This window comes from Myodes glareolus, chromosome 4, assembly GCF_982192425.1.
Source record: "Myodes glareolus chromosome 4, mMyoGla1.1, whole genome shotgun sequence".
Lineage (NCBI taxonomy): Eukaryota > Metazoa > Chordata > Mammalia > Rodentia > Cricetidae > Myodes > Myodes glareolus.
This window is the reverse complement of record NC_142029.1, coordinates 104,149,449-104,176,286: the sequence shown is the minus strand read 5'-3', so window position 1 is coordinate 104,176,286 and position 26,838 is coordinate 104,149,449. Positions and strand designations below refer to the sequence as shown.

Genomic DNA, 26,838 nt, shown 5'->3' with positions numbered 1-26,838 from the left:
AATGCCATCCATGAGTTACACACACAAATCAGATACTACAGAGTGGTAGAAAAATTGATATGTATATATTTCTATGTACAGATAGATAACTGTCCATCTTGACACTGCAAGGCTGTTGCTTCCTGGGCAGGATGGGCTGGGTAGAGGACCAAGGTCAGCCGTGACTTTAAGTATGGCCTTCAGCCCTGTTCAAGAAGTTGTGGACTTGAGATCTCGTCGGCTGGCATCCTAGGAGCAGGCCATGTAGCTGGGGTGCAGAGGCTCTGGGTCCGGGACAAGGCTATTCTCATAGGGGTGGGAGTAGGGGCCATCAGATGCGTCCCCATGGACTCCCTGGGAGCTCCCCGAACTGTAATCTGTTGAGATGCCCGAATCAGACACCATAAGGTACAGGTACTTCAGGTGAGGTGGAGTGGGAGGCAGCTCAGGAGGTAGTGCCCGAGGGCAGAGGCGCTGGGAGTTGGGGTCCAGGATGGTGTACTCAAAACTCGAAGGTGAAGTGCCCTCTGGCCTGGGCTTCGAGGCCAACTCAGAGGGGCAGGAAGATGCTTCTGAGCCTTCATCCATAGTCACTGGGTCCACACTGTCCCCAGATCCCGAGAGGTCCTCACTGCATGGGCTCCGGGGCAGCAACCACTCATCCAATACCAGGTAGGTGTCCTGGGCATGCTCACTGCCCACTGGCTCCAGTAAGGGCCCCTTGTCATCTGCCCGTGTCTCCCCTGCCTGTGTCACCCCCCAGCAGCGCTCCGAGAGGACTTCTAGGTGGGCAGGCGGGTCCTCCGGGAAGGAGTTGCTTGGGCTCCACCACAGACAGCCGTCATGCTGCAACAGCCACAGCTGGGAAGAGAGCACCCTCCTGCTCAGAGGCCTGGGCTTGGCATGCGGTAGCAGGACAGCCCCAGGAGCAGAGAAGACAAACAGGTCACCTACCTGAAAGTTACCCTTGTGGGTAGTGAAGAGACCCTCAAACTCACTCTCTGGGCTTGGGATGCCAGGCCAGATCTTCTGCTTCAGAGTCCTGTTAAAGTTAGAAACAAGTTCATGGATGTGTGATGCTGGACACTCACCTGTGCCTTCTCGGGTCCCCCACCACAGTGACACCAAGGTTTCTGCAGGGGGTGAGGTCCTACAAAAGGGCGTCTGGGAAAGTTTTGAAGGATGCAAAGGAGTTCAGTGCAGACTCCCTCACACTCGTCATCTCCCTTTCCATAGGCTGAGGGTGGGATCCCCAGAACCACCAAAACACGTGCATGCGTGTGTGATTCCCAACAGAATAAACACCCAGGGCCACGCAGGGCTGGCAGGATGTGTACTTTCTGGAAAAGTAGGACGAGCAAAGTTTTGAGTGCACTGGGAATTATAAATACCGCAGCATGGCTGGTCAGGTCATTAAAGCCACCGGGCTTAAATCTCTTCCATTAACTATCTGGTTGTTTTGACAAGGTTGACTACATCGGGAAATGGAACCCACAAAAGAATGCGGGAAGGAGCCACCGCTGAGGTCAAGAGAACTCTAGCAGGTGACTGAGAGAAAGGAAGTTCAAGAGTCTGGGCGTGGTCTGGCTTGTATTCTATCACTGATAACTGGGTGACTCTAGGCCAGTGCTCACCCCTCAGCCTTGCTTTCCCTAGAGAGAGCTCTGAGTTAGCTGAGCTCGGATTGGGGGCTCACCGGCGGTGGGACAGCAGCGCCAACACTGCCAGCAGCATCGAGATGAGAGCGAGGATGAGAGACAGCGTCAGGATGAGAGGGTCCAGGTCTGGGAGACAGGAAGGAGGTCAGGGAGGTTTGCCGGGTATTTGGCCCACCTCGTTCTTCTCTCCGAGGAACTGGAGCCTCACCGCTAGCGGTCAGCAACGACGCGGGCTCAGACCAGGCGCTCCAGAAGCCGCTGAAGCTCGGCTCTGCCATGCGCGCTCGAACTGCGAAGGTGTAGCGCGTCCCGCCCCTCAGGTTGCTCAGTACACACTCAGTGCGCCCTTCCAGGACCTCCACCTAGGGTTCGGTGGAGCCAGAAGAGATTTCACCAACTAGCACCAGTGAGAAGATGTGGGAGCTTGCACGGAGGCATCTAGTCAGCACCCTAATAATGGGAACGGTACTTGGGTGCACTCAAGTAACGGTATCAACTGACAAGGCCCGTTTTTTTGGCTCAAGACAAATCAGATCAAAGACCCTCAAAGCCAAGAGTTGACTCGGGCCATATAAAGGCAGAGTCAGACACCTCACAGAGAGCACCTCCTTGACATCTGAGGACGTGAACTAGGTTGTGAGCGGGGCTGAGGCCCGAGAGAAGCCTAAGCAAAGTGCGAGTGGGGGGAAAGTGGATGTGAGCTAACGTGAGCGCCAATTAGGTCTGGTGCCGCTCAGGAGACCCTAGTGGTGGAACGAGAAAGGCTCAGGAAAGTTGTTCTCTGATCTCCTCAAGTGCACAGTGGCGAGCGTGCACCCAGCACAGAAAAGAGAGCAATTTTAAAATAGCGACGGTTGGGGCTGGAGAGATGGCTCAGAGGTTAAGAGCACTGACTGCTCTTTCAGAGGTCCCGAGTTCAATTCCCAGCACCCACATGGTGGCTCACAAGTAGACAGAACCCTGTATAATATTTATTATAAACAAAACACAAACAGCGATGGGGACCTGAAGGAGTGGTACTTTGGGCCAGGACGCAGGGAGGTGGTTGAATGGACTCTCACCCTTTGCGTGCCCCCTGCCCGGTTGCCTGCCGACACGTCCACCTCGTAGCGGATGTGGGTGGTCATAGGTGCCCCAGGAGGTGGCAACCAGCGAAGCACCACGTGGCTGCCCTCCTCCGCCCGGCGCGCCAGCAGTCCCGCAGGGGCGTCCAGGAGCACTGCAGAAAGTGAAGCGGATCGGGTAGGCAGGGACCCAGCCTAGCCTCCACCGCGACCGACGTCGCTCCCATTCCCTCTCACCTACCAACTTCATTGATATGGATGATGCGGTGGTAGCGAGGAGATCCGGAGGCCGCCGTCACGCGTAGCTCCAGTGGCACGAAGCTCGACGTGTCCGCGGTCGGCAGTGAACACCAGAAACGCACAGAGCCGCGGACTGTGGGTGCCTGGTGCAGGCGACATGACTTTCGTGACTCACCCCTGTGCGACCGGAGAAACCGAAAAGAAAAGGTTGGACAATCAGGGAGGGTAGGAGGTGACTGGAGAGTTTTTTTTATCTCTTTTGCTCATATAGTGGAGACCACATTGGAGCGCCCCAATTCCAATGTCATGGACCGTTGATGGAGAATTATTCTAATCCTGGCCACCAGGGGGAGCCCTCCACCCATTCCCCCTTCCCGCCCCCGCCTGCCACCCTTAACCATGACTTCAGACCGGTGGAGACATTCCAGGTTATGACATTCAGGAAACTCTGCTGCCCCGATCCCCGCCTTAGGTCACCTAGTCCTGGGAGACTCACTCGAGCTGGTAAGAGAAGCTGTAGTTGAAGCCCATCCCGGAGCTCGTCGCTTCCTCCCAGAAACACACCAAGTCCTCCAATCGCTGGGTGAAGCACAGAAGTTCTTCGGAGCCCCGGGATGCCAGCAGGGCCGCTAGGGAGGGGGGTTGCCATGGAGCGGGGAGGTGGGTGGTGGTCAGGGAAGTCGAGGCCTAAAGTCCACAGCCCCCTAACCCTCCCTCCTGTCGCCTGTGCAGACCCGATAATTTTAGTGCCCCGCCCTCTTCTCCAAGAGGGCCTTCGAGGGGAGGGGTCTTGCAGAAGTGGCACCTCTAGAACTCCAGTAGCGACCCCGCCTGCTTTGCCCCAACCCCATGCACACGCCCACTCACCCTGCAAGTTGAGCGGTGCTGGCCCCGCCCTAGCGCGCGTGTGTGCAGAGTACTGGCCTCCTATCGGTCCCCGCAGGCACCCGGTTGCCTCTCGATAGCGCCAACCGTGTCCCCCGCCCCCCTTCCTCCTCCTAGCAAGAAGTGGAAGAGATCTAGCACCATCCGCCGCGCCAAACCGTGTTTACAGTCGCCTGCAGATGGGTCCTGTTCTCCCACTACCTTGTCCACTTCCCAGGACCACTGTGAGCTTGATCACTTCCAGCTAGGAGCTCTGATCTACTGGCCCTTCCGATTTCTACCACGACTCAGAGTCCCTCAAAACACAAAACAGAGCCAAAGGTGTCTGTCACCCCAGCAGTTGAGAGGTGGAGGCAGGAGAATCAAGTCCAACCTCAGTTACATAGTGAATTTGAGGGCAGCCTGAGCTACCATAAGACCCTGCTTCAAAAACAAAACAAAACAAAAACAGCACAGGCAGGGTGACACTTGCCTTTAATCCTAGCAGTTCAAGACCAGCCTGGTCTACCTTCTGAGATCCTGTTTCAAACAAACAGCTAAAACAATCTTAAATCTTTCTAAGACTTTCCCCCCTGGGCATGGCTCAAGGGTCAGACATTGACTTGCCTCATCAGGTTTAGAAACCATTTTGACCCCTAGAACCCATCTGGGGGTTCAGAGGACGTGTAGCCCCTGAGACCCAAGCTGGAAATTCAGGCGGTAGCGCTGCCCTCTAGAACTTAATGAGGAGGTACCCATGTACAGCTCTTACCTTTGCTCTCAAACTGGGGGTCCGGGAGGCTGGGTGAGGGAGCCCAGGCTGCACCAGCAAGTAGCAGACAGAGGGGGCCAACCCGAGGCCAGAGGGGCACCCGGAGGTGGTCCATGATGCAGCCCCAGTTTCAGGAAGCCCAGGGCTCCAGCCCCTCCGTGTCCCCCCCGCCTCCCCTCCCCTTTCCTCTTTCCCCTTTCCCGCAGTCCACAGCTGGGTCAGCAGCAGCTGCCGGACACAGCTGACCAGGAGCTTCCAAGTGGCAGCTCCCTCCAGGGGGAGGGGCCAGCACGCAGTCGGGCACAGATAAGCCACAGGCCTCCGAAGGGAACAGGGGCCCTCTTGGGCTCAGCCGCTGCCATAACCAGTGTACGGGGGGGGGTGGGGCAGACAGCAGAATTTTGTTTCGGGGGAGGGGGTTGGTGGTTGCTAATGTGGTCATGAACAGGTGACTGACCTTCTTCACGTTAGTCAGGGCTTCTGTAAATCTACCCTGCTGCACAGGCGAGCAGGACATAGATGGAAGCTGTGTTGTTGCACTAGGCAGTATCTCTTCCTCAGTCCGGTTCGAAATAAAAATCCTAAAGACGACTACCAACCGGACGTGTGAGCAGAACCAGGCCGTGCAGTCTGACGAACAACATGCTATGGTGTTTTCTGTTTGTGGATTACATAGATTTGGGAATATTTCATTATGACTTTAAAAATCGTAAACACTTATTTACTGTGTATGTGTGTGCATGCATGTGCGTGTGTGCATGCCCAGTGAATGCTCTAGGGCACATATGGAGGGCACAAGACAACTTTGGGAGTCAGTAGCCAGCCCTCTCCTACCATGTGGCCATGTGGTTCCCAGCATTGGGGCTTAGGTCTCACCAGCCTGGATTTTGTTTTGTTTTGTTTTTTTTTTTTTGAAATGGGGTCTTGGGCTGGAGAGATGGCTTAGTAGTTAAGAGCATTGCCTGCTCTTCCAAAGGTCCTGAGTTCAATTCCCAGCAACCACATGGTGACTCACAACCATCTGTAATGGGGTCTGGTACCCTCTTCTGGCCTGCAGGCATACACACAGACAGAATATTGTATACATAATAAATAAATAAATAAATAAATAAATAAATATTTTTAAAAAATAAAATGGGGTCTTATTGTATCCCAAGCCGACTTCAGATTCACTGTATGAATCACTAAGGATGATCTTGAACTTCTGTCCTCCTGCCTCCACTTCCTCCATGTTGGGATGGCAGACATGCACTACCATCTCCGGTTTCTGTGGTGCTGGAATGGAGTCCAGAGCCTCAGGCATGCTGGGCAAGTGCTCTACAATTGAGCTACAGCTCCGATATTGTTTTGTTGCTTTTTGTTTGTTTTTGACACAGGGTGTCACTAAATAACCCAGACTGTTCTGGAATTGTGGCAATCCTCCTGTCCTGAATGCTGGGATCACAGACCTGGCTTCCCTTACTTTAAAAAAAGAAAGTTGAATGGGGTGTAGCTCATGGTACAGCACTTGCCTGGCAGCGGAAAGCCTCGGGTTTATCCCAGCACCACCAAGATGGACAGAAAGACAGGTGAATTCCTACATATGTACATGATAGATACATGTATGGATACACACATACAAAGATATATGTATGGATATATACATACATATATGAATAGATACATACATGGATACATAGGTAGAGAGATAAATACGTACATACAAACATATGTTCATATATACATACATGCATACATACTGCTCTTGCAGAGGACCTGGTTTGGATTCCCAGCACCCACATGTTACCTCACAATTGTCTATATTTCCAGTTCCAGGGGATCCAACACCTTATTCTGGTCTCTTTGAGCACTGTACACATGTGCACATATGTATATGCAGGCAAAATGATCAAACACATAAAACAACAAAAGATGGATATCATTGTCATTCTCTACCTCAAGAAATGGGCTTTGGGGTGTTTGTTTGTTTGGAGACAGCTTGGTTGTGTATTAAAGGCTCAAACTCAGAGGGGTCTTCCTGCTTCTGCTCCTCTCTCCCAAGTCCGTGCTGTAATTACAGGCATGTGCACTATGCCTGGTCTAGAAATGTGTGTGGGGGCAGGGGAACACTCTTGAGCTAGTTCAAATGAGAAAATGAGATGATGCTGCACACACAAATTTTTTTTTTTGGAGCCTGTCCTCTTGTAGACCAGGCTGTCCTTGAACTCACAGAGATCCGTTTGCCTCTGCCTCCCTAGTGCTGGGATTAAAGGTGTGGGATTAAATGGTCTTTTTTAAAATATATATTTATTTATTATTTATACAGTATCTTGCCTGTATGTATGTCTACACGCCAGAAGAGGGCACCAGATCTCATTATAGATGGTTGTGAGCCACTTTGTGGTTGTCGGAAGTTGAACTCAGGACCTCTGGAAGAGCAGCCAGTGCTCTTGACCACTGAGTCATCTCTCCAGTCTGATACAAATGGTCTTAAGGAGTTAAAGTTAGTGAAAGAAAGAAATCTGGGCTGAAGAGAGGGCTCAGCAGTTATAAGCACTTGCCCTAGTAGGGGTTTGATTCCTGAACCCAATTGGTGGACCCCAACTGTCTGTAACCCCAGTTCCATCCTCACAATAAAGTGGATAAAAATAGATATGTAATTAAAAACATAAGTGGGTATGATAGTGCACACTGTTAGTTCCAGCACTGGAAAAGCAGAAGCAGGCAGATCTCTGTGAGTTCTAGGCCAGCCTGGTCTACAGAGGTAGTTCCAGGGTAGCCAGGGCTAGACAAAGAAGCCCTGTCTCAAAAAGCCAATAATAACAATAATAAAATAGAAATTTAGAATGTTAAAAAGCATGATACTATGGTAATGGGTCTCTCAAACCTGATACAATGTTTAAATTCTTCTTTTGTCCTCCATAGAACACATGGGTCTTCCACTTAAGCTATTGAGACAATATTCAGAACAACAGAAGGGGTTTTTATTCTCGCTCACCAGAATTCTCCCTCTTCCTCCCAGAAGCTCTCTCAAACTTACCTTGAATGCACGTTCCCTCCCAAACTCTACCCAGGATCTGCAACATCTCTGCAGGTCCAGAATGGGGTAGAACCTAGACTTGGCCAGCCATCAGGACAGTGACGGTTCAGGCCTGACCCAAGTTCACCCAAAGGGATTCACCCTGCTAGAGTTTAACTGGAGCAAACAGGAGCGCGGCGGGGGGGAGGGGGTACTGGGGGGGCGCTGTGAGAAGGTGCACCATTTCCTGCTGTGTGTAGAACCCGTGAGGTGTAGGGTACCAGAAGGCAGCAGAGCCCCCTCAGCTACATAACAAGTTTAGGGCCACCTTGGCCTAAACGAGATTTTTGACTAAAACAAACAACAACAAAACCAAACAAACAGAAGACAGTAGCTGAGGAGATAGCTTGGTAAGTAAAGTTCGATCCTCAGTACCCATGTAAAAAGCAGCATGAGGAGATTCTGCATGAATTTCACTGCAGCAAGATGTCAATGGATCCCTGCAGCTCACTGGCCAGCCAGTCTAGCTGAACAGGTGAGCACCAGGTTCAATGAGAGACCCTGTCTCAAAAAATAGGATGGAGCATATTCAACTAAGATGTTTTAAGTCTCCCTTTGGTCTGTGAAAGTGCTTGCCTGTGAACACATGTATACAGCAGACACACACAATTTTTTTTAAAGATCTATTTATTTATATATTTATTATGTATACAGTATTCTCAGTATGTATGCTGCAGGCCAGAAGAGGGCACCAGACCTCCTTACAGATGGTTGTGAGCCACCATGTGGTTGCTGGGAATTGAACTCAGGACCTTTGGAAGAGCAGGCAGTGCTCTTAACCACTGAACTATCTCTCCAGTCCACACACAATTATTATAACGATAGAAACAAACAACTAAGCGAGACACCCATGGATCTTTTTTGTTATTGTTGCTTGTTTATCTTTGTTTGGTTTGGTTTTAGAGACAGGGTCTCTCTATGTAACAGTCCAGGCTGTTCTGGAACCCTCTCTGTAGACCAGGCTGGTCTTGAGCTCAGAAATTCACCTGCCTCTGCCTTGGTGCTGGGATTAAAGGAGTGCTCCACCAACCTCTAGCATAAAAATGTTCTTTTGGCTTCTATGACAAAACCAAGGATAGCAGAAGGTGACAGCAATTTATTTCTGACATTACTCTCCAAGTGACAGCAATCCACACAACAGCTGTTCAATTCCAGGGGCCCAGGTGCCTTCCCATTTGTTGCTCAGTTACTCAGAGGATGTGACTACTCAACCAGACCGGTTATCTCATGTCTTCATTCTAACCAGCAGAAAGCAGGAAATGTGGAAGGGGAAGATTCACCCCTCCCATTTAAGAGTAGCCCTCGGAATTGGCCAGCTTCCCTTCATCGTATCTCTCATTGGCCAAGAATTAATCATGTGACCATATTTGCTACAGGAGAGTCAGGCAAAGCAGCTTTTGTTGTACATCAGTGGCAGAGCAATGCCCACCACGTACAAGGCCTGGGGTTTGAGCCCTAACACAGGAAAAGTGTTCATGTTGCTTTGACATAGGGTCTCTTATGTAACTTGGGTCGGCCTTTAGTCCATCTTCCTTCACCTTTGGCTTTCTGTGTGCTAGAGCAGCAAGCACATCTGCGGCTTTTACTTTGAGTGGCTGAAGATCAGTGGCTTTAGTTCCACACGAGGTGAGTGAATTTGAGGGAGAACAGACAGTCTTATTCTCAGAGCAAATCAGAGTTGCCTCCATGTGAGTGCCAAGCGCTGAGGGAGTGGTGAGCCTCCTTGAGGGTGCTGGGAATAGAACCCAGATCCTTAGCAAGAAGAAGTGCTCTTAACCACTGAGTGATTTCTCCAGCCCCGTATTGGATTTTTCTTTCTCTTCTTCTCTCTCTCTCCCGTTGTTTTTTCAAGGCAATGTTTCTCTGTGTATTCTGGTTGTCCTGGAATGTGCTCTGTAGACGACCAGGCTAACCTGATCTTAGAGATCCTCCTGCCTCTGCCTCATGAATGCTACTACTACTGCCTCACCCTTATTGGACTTTTCAATACAGGAGATATCAATTTCTTTTTGGCAAGTGCCTATTTCACTAGGATTTATGGGTGTATATTATGTGTGTGCGTGCTCACTCATGCACACTCCCATGGAGGCCAGAGGTTGGTACCAGATATCTATCATTCTCTACCTTACTTTAAAAATATTTACTTATTACTCTTCTGTGTGTGTATAAGATGTGTGTTGGCAGCTGGGCGGTGGTGGCGCACGCCTCTCATCCCAGCACTCAGGAGGCAGAGGCAAGTGATCTCAGTGAGTTTGAGGCCAATCTGGTCTACAGAGTGGGCTCTAGGACAGCCAGGACTGTTACACACAGAAATCCTGTCTTGGAATGTGTGTTGGGAGCACATGTCTTGATGCACACACACAGGTCAGAAGACCCATTTGTGGAATTCGTTCTCTCCTTCCACCTTTACATAGATCCTGGGATTGGACTCAGGTCGGCGGGCTTGCCTCACAAACACCTTTACCCACAGAGTCATCTTGATGGCCCTCAGCATTATTGAGACAGGGTCTCACGTGAATGATGGCTAGTGAACCCCTGGGACCTGTCTCTCTCCACTGCTAGATTGGGATCACAGACATACCCCACCATGCCCTGCTGTTTATGTGGGTGCTGGGGATCTGAACTGAGGTTTCCTCACTAAGGCATTGTACTGACCCCTTGAAAATGGAAGAACATGGTGAGACCTAGAGCCCCTTCCTGTTGAGGTCTAGTTTACAGCAGAAGCTCAGAAGCCAGCGTGCTGCTGCTGCTGCTGTTGCTGCTGTTACTGTTTTGAGGTTACCACCAAGCTCACTTCATCTATACTCTCTCTTTGCTTATTTGAGACAGGGAATGATGTCACAGGCTGGTCTGGAACTCCCACTACAGCTGAAAATGACCTTGGACTCGAGATCCTCCTACCTCCACAGTGCTAGGGTAACAGCCATTCACTGCCATGCCCAGTTTCTTGCTGCCTGTATTTGCAAGGGATGACAAGCTCCTGCCCCCCTCCCACATCGCCACTCGCAATGGAGAGGCAGGGTCGCACCTTCTGAAAGCGAGAGGGAGAAAACCCTGAACTCTCGTGAGGATTTTTTTCAACCTTTTCTTAGTTTTGTTTTTTAAAAATGAAGTTTCATGATGTAGCCCAGGTTTGCCTTCAGTTCACTGTGGAGCCAAAGACGACAAACTCCTGATTCTCCCACCTGCACCTCCCGAGCATGGGAATTATGGGCATGTGGCCACAGGCTGGATATACTCAGGGCTGGGTCTCAAAACCCTGCTTACCGCGTGTCAGGATCCAACTTAACTACACTCCATAGGACTTTTTATTTTGGGTAGTGCTGGAAGCATTCAGGGTCTAGGGCATGCTGGGCAAATGCCCTGCCACTAAGCTAAGCTCTCAGCTCTTAAAGATCTTGATTTTTCTGAGTTCTACCCTTTTCTCATACATCCATATTTTTAGAATAATGGCCAAGTGCCCAGGAAGTCAGAGAGATGGTGCCTGATGGGCTATTGCTGAGGAGTCCCCAGGATATGGAGCAAGAGGGCTTCCACCAGGGGATGGGAGCTCTTCAGGAAATGAACCCCTGCTTTGATGGTGGTGGAAGCCAGGTACCATGCTGTTCATGGTGCCTGTGCCCCAGAGTGAGGTGAGTGCTGCTTCAGGTTGGGGAGGCTGAAGGTGTATGCCGTGTCCCCTCTTTCCGACGCAACAAGAAGTCGCCAGGGGCAGTTGGGTTCATTGCATAGAAGACGTTGGCACTGTCCGGAATCAGGAGCTCTGCATGGAAATGGGGAGCACGGTGGGCGGCCTGCCAAGTCTGGGTGCTCCTATCATCCTATCATCCTGATGACGTCCCCCACAGCCCAACCTCTCCCAAACCCCTGCCCAGCCAAGCTCGGTCTACGGTGACAATGAACTCAGATGACTGTCACCGCTCTTCCTCTTCAGCCAGTTAAGCTAAGGGCCTTCACACACAACGCTTGAACAACCTGTGATTGTGGGTGGTGATGGTTGGGACTGGGATGTTCCTCATGGTCTTGGGTGTTTGAATACTTGGTCCACATGTGGTAGCATTGTGTGGCGTGATCAGCAGCCTGGAGCTTCCTTCCTCCCTTCAGCTGCTGTCTGGGGTTTTCTCACAGCAGTGAGCACAGCAGTAAGCAAGCTGCCCCTGCTTACCTCTGTCTCCAGGCAGGACCTGGAAGAGCTGGTAGTCACGGGCCCAGGGCTGAGGCACGTTGTGCTTCTCCAGGGCTCTCTGCACCACACTGGGGACTTTGTCCTGACAAGTGAGCTGGAAAAGAAAGACAGAAACAGACCAGTGAGATGGTTCAGCAGGTAAAGACTACTCCAAGAGACAACCAGAGTTCAATCCTTGACACCTGCAGGGTAGAAGGAGAGAACCAATTCCTGCAAGTTGTCATCTGACCTACACACACACACACACACACGTGTGTGTGTGTGTGTGTGTGTGTGTGTGTGTGTGTGTTTAAAACTTTTAAAAGAGAGGCAGGTGGTAAGGGGACAGGATTCCAGAACTAAGAACAAGGCTGACCCCTCCTCGTCTCTTACCAAGATGCTCCGATACAAGTTCCCATGGTTATTGTCGATGCTGACTCGGATGACACGGGCCTCTGAGGTCTGCTGCCCAAGGAGAGGAATTCGCGGGCTGCTCAGGGTCAAGGTTGTGGAGGAGTCCATGTTCAGAGATGGCTGTAGGCAGTGTGGAGTTGGCAAGGTTGTGGCCTTGCTCATCTGTGTGATGAAGACCACGAGGTTCCTTCCCCACTATATTCACTCAGCTGATGAACACACACAACTCCCCCAGAGTCCTCACACCCCTTTCCTCCTACATGAGAGACTGGGGACCACACAGGGTACACACACAAGACTGAGTATATGTCATCCCCTCACACACAGATTCCAGTTCCCTGTTACAGAAACAGATGGACACATGACCCATAGACACACAAAGCCAAGTTCACAGCAGGCTCCAGAGTAGACGGCACATAATGTACAGTTGGAAAGCCACAACACACCACCAGTGAGCAATGCCATGCATAGTCCTGTGGATATTTGGGCCATTTCCCTGTCAGGTATGCAAACTTTTAGGCTTGCATATCCTTGTGGAAGTGAGTGAGTGACAGCTAGAGCTGGTGGCACAGAACTGTCATCTCAGCTACTGGAAAGTTTGAGGTATGAGGATCACAAGTTCAAGGCTAGCTTCGGCAACCTAGTAAGACCCTGTCTCAAGACAAAAAGTAATAAAAGTGTTGGGAGCATAGCAATTCGTCAGTGACTTAGAGTCTGCCAGTGAGGAGCTGGGATATGGCTCAGCGGTTGAGCCCCTGTCTAGAAAGAATCTCCTGTAAGGGACTGGGAACAGGGCTCAGTAGTGGAGCCCTTGAAAGGTTTTAGGTCCAATCCCAGTACTTTGTGTTTTGCTTTGTTTTTTGATTTGTTTTTGTCACTGTTGTTGAGACATGATATCATGGGACCCAAGCTTATTATGTAGCCAAGAATGGCTTTGAACTTCTGGTCCTCTTGCCTCCATCTCCCAAGAACTTGGATTACAGGCCTGCACCACCACACTTGGCTGGAGTATTGTTTATTAAGGGAAAAAAGTATGGGGATTACACCTGGCGTGCCCTACAGCTAGGTGGAAGTCCAATCAGACAGGAGGAGCCAGATGGTAGGTCACGACTCATATGGCCATGCGGTCTCCCAGAGAAAGCAGCAGAGGGCAGCCAGCCTCTGCGACACATCCCTGCAGTGCTGCATACACACACCACACTCACACACATGCATGTACACACACAGATACTGAACCCTGTGCCCCAGTCCTCACCATAACCACGGATTATCGTGATACCTTGTTGCTGGAGCTCTGGGGTCCTGGGGAGGCTGGAGGACTACCGGGAGGAGGTTCTCGGTTTCTAGGACTGGAAGGGGGGGACCCTGGAGACACACTGCTGAAAACACAGAACTCAAGGTGGGAGGGCTGGCCGGACTTTTGGTCCTGATGTCGCCAGTCCCTTTTGGCCTGCCTACTCACCTGGAGGTTGGTGAGGACGGGTCCCCGGGACTCTCACTAGGGGAAGAGTTCTTCTCCCGGGACAACTTCCTAGGGTGAGGAGAAGGGGAGGTTTAGCTCTGAAACTGGACGCCCCTGTCCAACGCCCCCCACACCCCCTGTCTCTACCCCCACGGCTTCCACCGCACACGTCCTGACACTCACGCACTGAGACGCTTTGTGAGGCTGATTCGCCGCCGGATACGTGGGGAGCTGGGACAGGAGGCAGCTGGTGGCTCAATGACACGGGAGAGCCGGTAGCTGGAGAGGTTCAGCATGTGGGTGGCGAGGGGACAGGAAACAGAGGAAGGATCAAGAGGTAAGAGTTAGTGTGAATTGTCAGTCAAGTACAGAGTGGGGAGAGAAGAAGGGGTGAGGTGTCAGGTTAGGATAGAAACGAGATTCACTGGGGTACCAGGGTGTATTACAGATGGGGTGAACTGTTGGTTAGTGGGGTGCACAGCACTTACAGGGTGAGATTAGCTGGGGTGTGGCTCACACATAGAGTGCTGCAGAGAATCCCTTAGTGAGAGGCTGGCGTCATGGCTCAGTGGTAGAGCCCCTGCCTAGAATCCCCAGTGAGGGGCTGAGGCTGTGGTTGAGGGGTAGAACCCCTGCCTAGAATCCCTTAATGAGAGGTTGGAGCCATAGCTGAGGGGTAGAGTCCCTGCCTAGAATCCCCAGTGAGGGGCTGAGGCTGTGGTTGAGGGGTAGAGTCCCTGCCTAGAATCCCCAGTGAGGGGCTGAGGCTGTGGTTGAGGGGTAGAGCCCCTGCCTAGAATTCCCAGTGAGGGGCTGGGGCCATGGCTGAGGGGTAGAGCACAGACTTAGTGTGTATGAGGCATTAACACTACAAATGCAAAACAAAACAGAAACCACAGGGTGAACTGAGGAGTCAATTGGGTCAACGTTAAAGTTCAGGGTCAGGTAATTTAGGGGATCAACAGTGCACGGCATGCATTGAACGGAATGAAAGGAAGCAATAGGGCTACTTGAGTTGGGTGGCCAAATGGACACTAAAGCCAGCGTCACTGAGGATGATGATCAGGGCCACAGATTTGGATGACAGGATCAGAAGTCTACAGGGAGACAGGTGGGGCGTTCAAGTTGATTGACTGATGGACATGAAGGGTTGAAATCAGAGTATAGGATGGGCTCAAATTTTGGGTTGGAGGTGGGTAGTGACCTTCAGATGGAGAGAATAAAGGGTACAGGGTGGGGCTGTCCTCGGGATGGTCTGGGAAGCTTCTGGAAGGGGAGGAAAGGTGGATTGTATGTGAAGTAGACTTGGTGGGTTGGTTACCTCTGCTCCTCACTCAGCTGGCGTTGGGCTCGAAGGGCAGCCAGGATTGGTGGGTGGGGGCTCAGGCTGTAGAGTTGGCAGCGATGCTGTAGCTGCTGGATTCGGGCCAGGATCTCCCATTCCTGAGGGGGTGTCTACTGAGACCCTGCCCCACCCTGTTTCCCCACCCTGGGGCATCCCACCCACCCAAGTACCCACCTACTCACCTTCCTCCTCTTCTCAAAGTTGATGAGATTTCCCTGAGGGGGCAAAACTGGCCTGAGCTACAGCATCCAGGGTCAAGGGTCAAAAGTCATGATCAAAAGCTAGGATGATGTGAGCCACCGTGGTATGTGAATGGAGGAGATGGGTACAAGACAGGATCAAAGGTGATGTGTTGGGGGTAATAGAGCACGGGTCAAGAATCAAAGGTAAGGGTCAAACCTTCAACATATCCGGTAAGGCTGTATCCAGCATAATCAAGTCTGTGAGAAAGGTGCCAAGGTAGGGGACAGGACCTGGAGACAGTTTCTGCAACCCCAAAACTTCAGTTACTCATCGGCGTCACTGACCCAGGCCCCTCTCCAAGAGTCCCCTTTGTTACTCCCATCTCCATCCTGAAGCCTATCACTTACTGATGGCAAACTTCCTGGGAGGCAGTCGTCACCATGGGGGCCCTCAGTGGTCTCCTCCTGGGAAGGAAGAGACTAAAGGAATCTGAGGCTCACTTTGACACTTCTCACAGAGACCACTCTGAGACTCGCACATATACCACACTGCCTTCCCAGACCTCTATCTGGGGGGTGGTAAGATGGCTCAGCAGGGAGAGGACCCACCCGGTCAGCACTGGGCTGACTTTGTGGCGTGAGCCTTCTCCTATACTCAGAGAAATCGGTGTAATTTAATGTTTGTTTGTTTCTTTAATCACAAGCGGGGGTGGGAGCTGGGGCTGTAGTTGGAACTGTTGGGTTCCATCCCAAGTATTACATAGACTGACTGTGGCAGCATTCTCCTGTCAGCCCAACACTCAAGATAGAGGCAGGAAGATCAGGTGCTCAGGGCATCCTTATCCTACAGGAGACCCTGTCTAAAAACAAAAGAACATCACAAATGAATTGTTAGTGCCAAACAGGGTGTGGAGTACCCTGGGGACAGAGAAAGCCTGAACTCGGGGAGTTCTGGAGCAAGTTGTGCACTCCAGAGTGGATGGGAAGAAAACGTCTGTTCCCAGTTTGCTTAGAACAGGCTGACTGGGGAACCTCTGGAAGGACCCTGGGCTCACTTCTGGGCATTATTCAGACAGACAGCAAGAAGGTCTGTTCTGTCCTCATTTGGGCTGACGTCTCCTACAGGAACAATTATGTGTTTGGTTCTCGGAGGGTCAGGACAATGCCTGGCACACAGTAGCTTTGCTTTTTGCCCATCGAGTCTTCCTCATTTGAGATACATCTTCACTGGGAAGGTTTTTAAATTTTGTTTGGCTGTTTTGTGTGTATATGAGTATGGGTATGTGTAGATGTGTGCGCAGTGCCTCAGGAGGCCAGAAGAGGGCATCAGATCCCCTAGAGCTGAGTTGGAAGTGATTGTGAGCTGTGTGGATGAAACACTGAACCCGAACTCTGACCCTCTCAGAGTGCAAGTGCTCTTGACCACCAACCACCTCTCTGGTTCCCCTGATGTTTGTTGTTTGTTTGTTTTGAGATAAGGGCTCACTGTAGCCCAGGCTGGCCTCAAGGTCTCTTTGTGGCATAGAGTGACCTTGAACTCCTGCTCTTCCTGCCTTTGCCTCCTGAGTGCTGGGGTGACAGGTGCATACAACCTCACCCTTTTATACAGTGCTAGAGATGGAACCCAGGGTTTCATCGTGTTAGTTATGTAAACCTCTACCAACCGAATCCAGCTCCAGCCCCTCATGGTATTTATTGAATATTTACTGTGTTGTCATGTACTATTTTGGGTAACAATTAGCCAGGGGTGAACAAATGAGACAAAATGGCCGAGATAGCCAAGATAACTCATAAGAGGGAAGGCAGCAACAAGGGCCATCAGGTGGGTAAGGGCTATGAGGTGGGAAGGGGAGTGTGGTGATGGTGGGGAGGGGAGTGGAGAGGTGGACAGGGGAGTGTGGAGATGGTGGGGAAGGGAGTGGGGAGGGGAGTGCGGAGATGGTGGGGGAGTGTAGAGATGGGGAGGGGAATGTGGAGATGGTGGGGGAGTGTAGAGATGGGGAGGGGAATGTGGAGATGGTGGTGAGGTATTTTTGAAGGCAGAGGCCTTTAGAAGAGACCTGAAGTGGGCATAGCACACACCCATCTTGAGGGGTATCAAATGTTCCAGATCCAGGAATCAGGCTCCATGCTTATCTCTACGGAATTCACACTGAGGGTGAGCACTCAATTCTAATCAGAACTTTACTTTTGCTGGCCCGCATTTGAAAAACCCCTATCAAGGTAAATTCCTAGAACATGGTTCCTCCTCCCTAGGCCCCTTAGGAAAGCGTTTTCTCTGACTTTCTTGCATTTTGCTGAATGAATAAATAAGGCTGATGTTGGCTGTGAGTGAGAGAGAAAGCAAGCTGGAGACAGAAGCTGGAGTTGGCTTTGCAGCAGATCCCTGAAGGAAGGATGTTTCGAGGATACGATGCTTCCCTGAAAAAGACTCCAAGTCCCTTTAGCCCTGGCTGTCCTGGAACTCACTCTGTAGACCAGGCTGCCTCAGTCTCCCAAGTGCTGAGATTGAAGTGTGTGTCACCGGGCCCTGCTTTTTAAAAATTTTGTTTACTTTTTGTTTTGTTTTGAGACAAGGTTTTTTTGGAGTTCAGGATAGCCTTGGACTCACTTTGTAGCTGAAACTGATCTTCAACACCCTGTCCTCCACCTCTCAAGTGCTGGCATGAGAGGCTACACCCCATGACTGACTTACATGGGTTCACATGTGTGACTAAGTCACATTCTGAGCCCCTTGTTTTGGTTTGTGTGTGTGTGTGTGTGTGTGTAAATATGTTTGTGAATGGATGCATGTGTATGTTTGTGTGTGTGTGTGTGTGTGTTAGACCAGAGGTCAACACCAAGCATCCTGGGACTGGAGAGATGGCTCAGTGGTTAAGAGCACTTGTTCTTGAAAATGACCAGGATGATTTCCAGCATCCACATTCATAACCATTTATAACTGCAGTTCTAGGAGATCTGACTCCCACTTTTGATCTCTGTAGACCCTCACGCATGTTCACAACACAACAAATACATATAGGCAAACACTTATAAAGTAAAGTAAAAAAAAAAAACAAATATCAAGTGTTTCCTGTATTGATTTCCTCTGTATTATTTATAACCTGGAGCTTGATGCTTTGGGCTAGATTGTCTATCTAGAGACCCCGTCCACCTCTCCCTCGCTGCTGGGATTACAGAGGTCTCCCATTCAGCCTTTATGTGGCTGCTGGTTTCTGCGCTCAGAGGCGCATGCCTGTGCAGAAGACACTTCACAGACTGAGCCATCTCCCCATCTCCATACTTTCTGAGTGTTGTTGCTGTTGTTGTTGGGGTTTTGTTTGTTTGTTTTTCAAGACAGGATTTCTCTGTGTAGCTTTGGAGCCTGCCCTGGAGCTTGCTTTGTAGACCAGGCTGGCCTCAAACTCACAGTGTGCCCCCTGCCTCAGCCTTCCAAGTGTTGGGGTTTCAAGCATGAGCCACCGCACTTTCTTGATTTGGGGGTACTCAATACCTGGGAAAGAATTGCTCGGCAGCTGAGATGATTATTCTCATCAGAAAAAATCTGCGACAGTTTCTTGAAAGTGGACAGTGGTTCCCTGCGGAGTGAGAGAGGAGCGATCAGGTCAGCAGAGGGAACAGTCAGCGCCAGGGCGGGGTTACTGCGTGGGGCACCCAACTCACCGGCTCACAGATCCCCAGCTGCGCTTGAGCCTGTAGATGGGGTTAGACTGCAGCGCCGACAGGATGGCTCGCAATGAAGAGAAATTGCGAAGTTCCCTACAGCGCTGGGAGTAAGTGGGCGGCTCTGGTCAGCGGTCACACTCCACTTCCGCCTCCCAGGCACAGCTCCTTCGATAGCTGTGTCCTGCTGCCTTTGTTTTGTTTTTAAAGACAACTTCTGGTTCCAGAGCCAACGCTGATCTTTCTGCCTCCACCTCCCCAATGCTGGGACTACAGGCACATGCCACTACACCCGACTTGAGGTTGGGCTTTCTAATACCAGGTCAGACCCCAGGCCTCACCTGTTGAGTGGCTAAGCAGGTAAACAGGACATGCTCCCTTTCTCCAACGAGCCCCTTCCTCAGCTCTTAACCCCCCCTGGCTCTCCCATCTATCCCTTACTTCTCTCTAGTTCCTCAGTTCTTACACGTGCCCACAGCCTTTCAACTGGATCCAGGATCATCTTTTCCCCCTTACTCCTTTAGGCACCCCATACTCCTGATCTCTTCCCCCCCCCCCCCCCCGATTCCCCACTGCAATCCCATTGTTTCAACACACCCACTTCCAGTCTAATCCTCAACTTCAGCAAACTGGTTTCCGGTCGCACCCTAGGCCAGCTGCTGGACCCCGCCCCAGTCCCATCTTGATGCACACCTGGGCGATGCGGATCCACTTTTCGATGCGCTGTGCCCTCTGGGAGGCTGCCAGGCCAGGCGCTGCGAGCACCGAGCCCAGCACGCAGCCAGTAACCGCATTGAACTGGGCCACGGTGGCACGCACTGTGGGAGAAATGCCTGCAGCTCCTGGCCGGTCACGCTGAGACCACATAGATCCCAGGCATTCGCAGGTACGCACGCGCAAGAAGAGCTCCTGCGTAGGAGAGAAGAGGGTAAGATGGGTAGGTGCTCATCAGTACAGGCCGCCCCCCGCCCTCCCACCCTGCCGCTGACTGGGGTTCCCACCACGTCCATAAGGGTCAGCTGCTCCGCCACCTCATCCACGCTGAAGTCCAGGAGCTCAGGGCCTTCAGAACTGGGCCCTTCGTCTTCCTCTAAGTCCTCTGAGAATTCTGATCTGGGAGACTGGGTCCTGGGAGGGCCTGGGGAAGAGATACTGTGTTTAAAACTCACATTGGGCTGAGAGGATGGCTCCGCAGTTAGGAGCACTTTCGGCTCCTCCAAAGGACAGAGGTTGGATTCCCAGCACCCACACGGTAGCTAACAACTCTGTACCTCTATGTACCTCCGGTCTCAGGGGACCTACAGGATCTACAAGATGCCTCTGTGGATATCATGCACACATGTGATGCACTGACAAACATGCAGGCAAAATACACACACACAGAGAGATATACATAAAAGTAAAGGCCGGATGGTGGTGGCGCACGCCTTTAATCTCAGCAGCAGCCTAGATTGCCTGTGGGACCTTAGGCAAGTGCCTCTGTCTCTGAGTCTCACCTCACCTGTGAACACCCTGAGTGTTTGGTTTTTTATTTACGTAATTAATTTTATGTGTGTTTTTGGGTCCGCAAGTGCCAGCGTTTATGTACAGAGGTCAGAGGACTATAGGAGTTGGTTCTCTCCTTCCACCCTGAAGGTTCCAAGAATCTAACCCAAGGGGCCAGGTCTGGCAACAAGTGCTTTTACCTGGTGGAGCCATCTCAACAGCCCACCCTGAGTGGTTTTGTTGTTAGTTTTGTTTTTAGGAGGAGGTTTTCTACACCCGCAGGCTGGTCATCTTCCTGCCACAGCTGGGATCACAAGAATATGCCACCACACAACACCGTGTTCTTCTGTTTTCTTTATTCTGTGACATCCCCCTTTCCTTGCCTCTGATGGACGACATTGGTGGGGGGGGGCATTTGCAAGGGGATTGCCATGAGTTTGAAGCCGACCTCAGCTATATAGTTTCAGGCTAGCTTGGGCTACAGAGTGAGACTCCATCTCAAAGTGGGGTGGTAGCGGGTGGGTGTGGCGTTGCTGAGATGGCTCTGTGGTTAAAGGAGATTGCTGACAAAGCCAAAGACCCAAAACCGGTGCCATGTAATAGAAGGAGAGTACCAACTCCCCAAAGCTGTCTTCTGACCTAGACATACCACACACACACACACACACACACACACACAAGCACGCGCGCACGCACACACATACACTGTGACATATGTCCCATACATGAAAATAAACGAATAAATGTTAAAAAAATAAAAATAAAAACAGAGTCTGGGAGATGGCTCAGAGATTAAGACAATACAGTATTTCTCCAGAAGACTGGAGGATAGGTCCAAGCAGTCATGTCAGGCAGCTCACAACTGCTTCTAACTCCAGCTCCAAGAAATTCAAAATCTCCGGCCTCCACAGGCACCTGGACTCGTGTGTGTCATCCCTCACATATATATAATTAAAATTAAATCTTAAAAAGTAAAATAAAAACATAGCCTCTGATTCTATCTAAATGTGGTGGTGAGCACCTGTTACCCCAGAGGAGCGAGATTGAAAACCTGAGGTCAGTGGAATCTTCAGAGTGGGTTCAGACACACACAGCTATACCCAATAAACAAAGGAAAAACCCCAGAAAGCCAAGCCCCAAGCCCCAAGTGTTAGTGATTCAGTGGCAGAACAGGGGTGAGGCCCTAGGTCAGTCCCTAGTCACTCACACACAAAGGGTTCCCTCCTGATGGCCACATGGCGGAGGGAGAGAACTGACTCCCACACTCGCTCAGTCGTCCACCACAGAATAAAGAAAATAAATGCAACAAAAGATTTAAAATTTGATGGCAGGAAAGGAAACTTCTCGGTAATCAATTAAGCAGAGAAAAAAACATGGCCAGTGGGCATAGCCAAGTAGCTGCTCCCCTCAAGAGCTGGAAGTGGCCACTTGAGCTCAGGGTTGGCGTGATTAAAGGATGAGGATTAGGGACACAGCATCGGATGAGCTCAAACACGGCTGGGAGGATGATTCTGTATAAGCGGAGTACAATTATTTCGTTAGCTAATCCTAATTGTCCTGCTCATGGGGACAAAGCCAATAGCATCCTTCGCTCCTGCGCTCACGGGATGCAGGGAAGCCAGGAATCAACCGCAAATAGTCTGCAGAAAAACAAGGCAGCCTTAGAGGCATTGGACAGACAGGAGAGGCGTTCTCAAGAGGAGTGAAATTTCTTTCTTTCGGGTTTGGTGCCTTTAATTCCAGCACTCAGGAAGCAGAGACAGGAGGCTCTCTATGAATTCAAGACCAGCTCAGGCTACATAGCAAGTTCCAGGCCAGCCTGGGCTACACAGTGAGATGAGACACTGTCTCAAAAAACCCAAAACAAAACTCAATATTTCATTTAGATTCATTGAGACGGCTTATTGGCACATGTGGTCCACTCTCACCACTGCCAAAAAATACATAAAATGTAAATAAATAATGAACAAATGAATAAAAACTACACGCATCTATGGTGCATATGCAAATTTCAGGAGCCTGTTCTCTCCTATTACGTGAGTCTCAGAGACCAAACTCAGACTATCAGGACTGTCTGCAAGCCCCTTTATCTGTTGAGCCCTCTCACCTGCCCCAGAAGTGACATTTCAAGGAGACCTGAGTGAGATTTTCATTTTTTTCTCCATCCTCAGCTTCTTTTGTTTCCAGACAGGGTCTCACCATGTAGCCCTGGGTGGCGTGGAGGTCACTGTATAGAACTGGTGGCTTCCAGAGCACCAGTTTTTCTGTAGTGTTGGCTGGTACCTTAGTGCTCACAATAAGGTGTCAACTGATGTGTGGCACCCCCCACTCCACCACCCCTGGTAGATACCTAAAAGGTTAGATTCCGTGGGAAAACTGCCTCGATTGTACAGAGCTAGGTTCCAGTTTCTGGCAACATAAATACATGAATAAATAAATAAAGATTAAAAAACAAAACAAAAAAGGAAACATCTGGGTGGTGGTGGTAGCCTTTCATTCTAGCACTTGGGAGGCAGAGGCAAGCGTATTCTGAGTTCGAGGCCAGCCTGGTCTACAGATTGAGTTCCAGGACAGCCAGGGCTACATAGAGAAACCCAATTTTGATAAACAGAAAAACAAACACCAAAACCAGGAGACAAACACTATTACTAGGCGAGTGGCAGACACACGTGATCTAACACTCCAGGGAAGGAACTGGGGATAAAACTCAATGGGCAGAGTGCTGCCTCACACGGAGGAGGCCCTGAGTTCAATCCCTTGCTCTGTGTAAACCACACACCTGTCCAAGGTCACCCTCTGCTATTCAGGGCTGTGGTCAGTGTGGGGTATATAGCAAGACCCTATCTCAAAAAGTAAAACAAAACTATGGCCACAATTACCTGGAACTCCAGTTCCAGGGGATCAGAGATCTTCTTTTGACTTACGCTGACTGGCACTGCATGCACATGGTGCATTTAATGCAGAAAAAGCACTCAAACACATACAGTTATAAACAGACAAATTAAAAAACAAAGCAAAGAGACTACAACAGTAACAGAAATAATACTCAGCACTGGGGAGATAGAGGCAGGAATACCAGAAGTTCAAGATTATCCTTGGCTACATATTAAAGATAGCCTGGACTACCTGAGATCCTGTCTTGTAAAATAAAAACAACACATAATAATAATATGATTGGTCAGATGGCCCAGCCATTACGAACATGGAACACATATGATGGTAAAAGGAGTGAAGCACTCTGTGGCATGTAGGGACCCAGACACATGTGTCAGTCACACAGTAGCAATGAATACAAATTAAACAAAATCCCAAGACACTTGGCCATCCTTGCTGCATACTGATTTTCTGTGTGTGTTGAATGTCCTTTCCAGAAGGTTGGGAAGCCTAGTCCATCATTATATGGCCAAGGCTAGGGTCTCAACACATGCTAAATGGAAAATTCCACAAGGTAATCACTGTTCTCATTCCCATTTCCCAAGCACATAGAGTCTCAGAAGGGGAAGAGATCTAATCAAGGTCACACAATCAGCAAATGGCAGGCCTGGGATTTGAACCCAGGATGCTGTTCTCGGCTGGACAAGCATTCAGTCGCTAAGTGACATCCCAAATCAGAGAACAGAGGATCTTGGGATGCAGGAGGATACTCATAAGCAAATGCTAATATCTTTTGATAAAGACTTATGATCAGGCAGAGAAAATAGGGCTCATTTAGCTTAAAAGTATTGCCCATGGGGCTAGAGAACTGGCTCAGGGGATAACATGTTTGCTCATGCCAGTGTGAGGAGTTGAAGTCAAATCTCCAGCACCCACAAACCACAAGGCACAGTAGTGAAAGCCCAGGCCTGGATAGACAAAGACAGGGGAAACTTTGGGACTCAAGGGCAAATCAATTTAGCCAAATGGGTGAGCTCCAGGTTCAATAATAGTAGACAGCAACAGAGGAAAACACCTAGCATTGTCTTCTGGTCTCCACATTCGTGTGCATGTATGTGCATGTGCACCCATGTTCATGAACACATGCATGCACCACACACATTAAGGAAGGAAGAAAGGAAAGGAAGTTTTTTCCAGGGCTGGAGATGTGGCACAGACCTACAGGGTTTACCTAGTATGCAAAAAGGTCGAGTTTATTTCCAAGCACTAAAATAAGTTTTTTAAAAAATGTGTTCAACTTCTTAATGCTGCAACATTTTAATAAAGTTTTTTTATGTGGTGACCCCAACAATAAAAATTTCTTATTGTTATTTTTTTTAAAAATGTGTTCAAGGTCTGTCATTTTGAGAGGGGTAGCACAATCTCAGAATCACCAGCGCTAAATGTCCCTTACCAGCCCAAGCCAGTCGCTGCTCCTCCTCTGCCTGTTCTCCCTTAGCCTCCTCCAAGAACTCTTCCAGAAGCTTCTCTGCTTCCCTGGCTTCTGCCCCTCCTGGGGCTGCCCAGCCCAAAAATATTAGGACATTTCCCAGGTTCTGATGGGCAGGGGGATCCCAGAAGTCCTGAGGATGATCTCGCAGCCAAGAACCGAGTACCGAAACCACAGCCCTGAATGGAGCAAAATGTGTGGTTCAAAACCGAGTCCAAGGACCTAGACTTTCCCAACCTCGCAGCAGACAGCCCTGACCTTGAAGTCCCTTCCCCCACGCTCCCTTGGGCCGGGGGGGGGGGGGGGCTGTGGGGATGGAACCAACCTCAGATTCTTGCTGAAGCTCAGATCCTGTGCCTCTGCCCTCTTGCTGTCTACCCTGGGAAGAAAAGCCTCTATCAGATGGTGACGAAGCTATAGAGCTTTTAAGACCTGTGCTCTGGGGTCCTAAATCTGGGGGCGGGGGGCGCAGAAGGGGTTCTGAAATGGGGACCTGAGAGTCTCCTGAGAATGACTGACCCAGGAGGTGGTGGTGGCGGCGGCGGGGGTAGCAGAAAGCCCAGAACGCGCGCTGTGGGCACAAAGGCCTGGTGTGTGGCCAGGAAGGCAGGCACGAAGCCAGGATCCTGTTCACGGTCTCCGGACACCAACTCATGTACCAGCCGCTCCAGTCGGGCGGCTCTCAGCGCCCGCACCTTGCTGGTGCGGTACTGGAGGAAGGTGTCAGCAACCGGGGTGGGAGCCTGCAGTGGGGGGAGGGGGGAGAGGACCGGGGGCGGTGGATGGAATAACATGAGAGGTGTCTCAAGCACCTTGTTTCCACCCACACCCGTCGCTGGCACCTCTTTTGCTTCTGACTGTGTTCATTTCTGAAAATCTGCGACTCCATCAAATGCCCACATCAACCCCGTACGACAGACACTCCACACTCTAAGCACTGCCTTCTGTTCCCTCCTCACCGGGCCACCCTAGGCTTCAGTCAGCCTTGCAAACTCGCTTCACTGGCCAAGCCTCGGTCCCACCCCCCACCCCCCCACCTTACTGCTCCCCCTTTCAGATTTCCTGCACCGTGCCGGTCATTTTACCTCTCCGGACGCGCTATCATCTGGCCCCACCCCCATTTCCTGAATTTATACCCAGTCACCTGAACGTCCCCAGGTCCTTTCCACTCACCTGGTCGCCTCTAAGCTCCGCCCTTCCTCCTGGTCCCGCAGCTCTTAGCTTTTGCCTCTCCTCTGAAGCCCGGGTTGAGCCCGCCCTTACTGCTCACCTCCAGCCCCTTCCGCACCTGGTCGTCTCCAGGCCCCTTTGGGGTCGAGCGCTGGCTGCGCTGCCGACGCAGGGAGACGTTGTACACGGCGCCGTCCTCAGTTTCCTCGCCCCAGTCTTGCAGAGGCGCCTGGATGTGGAGGCGGGCTCAGAGTAGTGACCCCACCTTTGCCCTGGCCTGTAAGTTTGGGCCTCTTTCCCGAGCAGAGTACTCGAGACTCTTGGGTGGGATCCCAGGTGGGTCCCTCTGCGCCACAGATACCCTCCTCTTAGGTCTTGAATGTATGGGGTATCATTTGGGGACACTCCATAGTCCAATGTCACAAAGAATCTTTTTGTCTCTTCCTCCCGAGATAGGCTCAGACCCCAGTCCCCACCCCACAAACCAGCCGCGTCGCGGGGTCAGGAAGTGTGAATTCCCAAGTGGAAACTCCAGGGCACATCCATTTGGCAGAAAGGGTTAGAAAACGAGGGGTGGATATCCGGAGTTTCTGAATCTGGGGGTACACTAGGGACGTGGGGTCTGAGGATTCCCCAGCTCCCTCTTACCAAGGCCAGCTCTCTGCTCGCTGTCCTTTGCATGGCCCCGATGCCCGTCCTGCTCTCTGGCGCCGCTGAGTGAGGCGGAAGGGCCAGCAGGAGCGGGCAGTGGGGCGGGGCGGCCGCGCGTCCAGTCGCGGGGCGGGGCTGGGCAAGGCGGTCGCAAGGCTCCAGAGGTCCCCAACCGGACCCTGGCACTTAAACCAACGCAGAAGTCCGAGACCTCCCCAAAGGTGTGTCAAGCTGTCACCCTGAGCGTAAGATATGAGTGTACGGGGGACGACGACAGATTTGTGTCCCGGGTGGGAAGTTCTT

General features: G+C 50.9%; 2 protein-coding genes across 15 annotated transcripts; both read right to left on the bottom strand.

The window, feature by feature from the left end:
* Window positions 1-43: 43 nt before the first annotated feature.
* Epor (erythropoietin receptor) lies at window positions 44-4,821 on the bottom strand. 2 transcript variants are annotated; one of them, XM_048446571.3, is made up of 8 exons: window positions 4,578-4,813; window positions 3,438-3,570; window positions 2,943-3,118; window positions 2,699-2,856; window positions 1,846-1,999; window positions 1,676-1,763; window positions 934-1,021; window positions 44-840 (listed from the first exon to the last, which is right to left on the bottom strand). In XM_048446571.3, exons 1-8 carry the CDS (start codon window positions 4,690-4,692, stop codon window positions 229-231), a joined length of 1,524 nt encoding a protein of 507 aa, XP_048302528.1. In that variant the 5' UTR covers window positions 4,693-4,813; the 3' UTR covers window positions 44-228. The 2 variants fall into 2 exon arrangements, with proteins under 2 accessions (XP_048302528.1, XP_085545950.1); XM_085689824.2 differs by having other exon boundaries at window positions 44-1,021; window positions 4,578-4,821.
* A 3,895-nt stretch (window positions 4,822-8,716) lies between these two features.
* On the bottom strand, window positions 8,717-26,608 carry Rgl3 (ral guanine nucleotide dissociation stimulator like 3). 13 transcript variants are annotated; one of them, XM_087905773.1, is made up of 19 exons: window positions 26,533-26,608; window positions 25,985-26,113; window positions 25,234-25,457; window positions 25,040-25,093; window positions 24,679-24,893; window positions 19,868-20,004; window positions 19,560-19,775; window positions 18,867-18,970; window positions 18,697-18,781; window positions 15,612-15,683; window positions 15,421-15,507; window positions 15,204-15,236; window positions 14,998-15,119; window positions 13,860-13,955; window positions 13,677-13,745; window positions 13,494-13,593; window positions 12,194-12,376; window positions 11,801-11,915; window positions 8,717-11,398 (listed from the first exon to the last, which is right to left on the bottom strand). In XM_087905773.1, the coding sequence occupies exons 1-19, from the start codon at window positions 26,563-26,565 to the stop codon at window positions 11,280-11,282; spliced, it is 2,193 nt and encodes a 730-aa protein (XP_087761899.1). In that variant the 5' UTR covers window positions 26,566-26,608; the 3' UTR covers window positions 8,717-11,279. The 13 variants fall into 13 exon arrangements, with proteins under 13 accessions (XP_087761899.1, XP_087761906.1, XP_087761901.1 ...); XM_087905780.1 differs by having other exon boundaries at window positions 12,194-12,334; XM_087905775.1 differs by having other exon boundaries at window positions 13,494-13,590.
* Window positions 26,609-26,838: the final 230 nt, after the last annotated feature.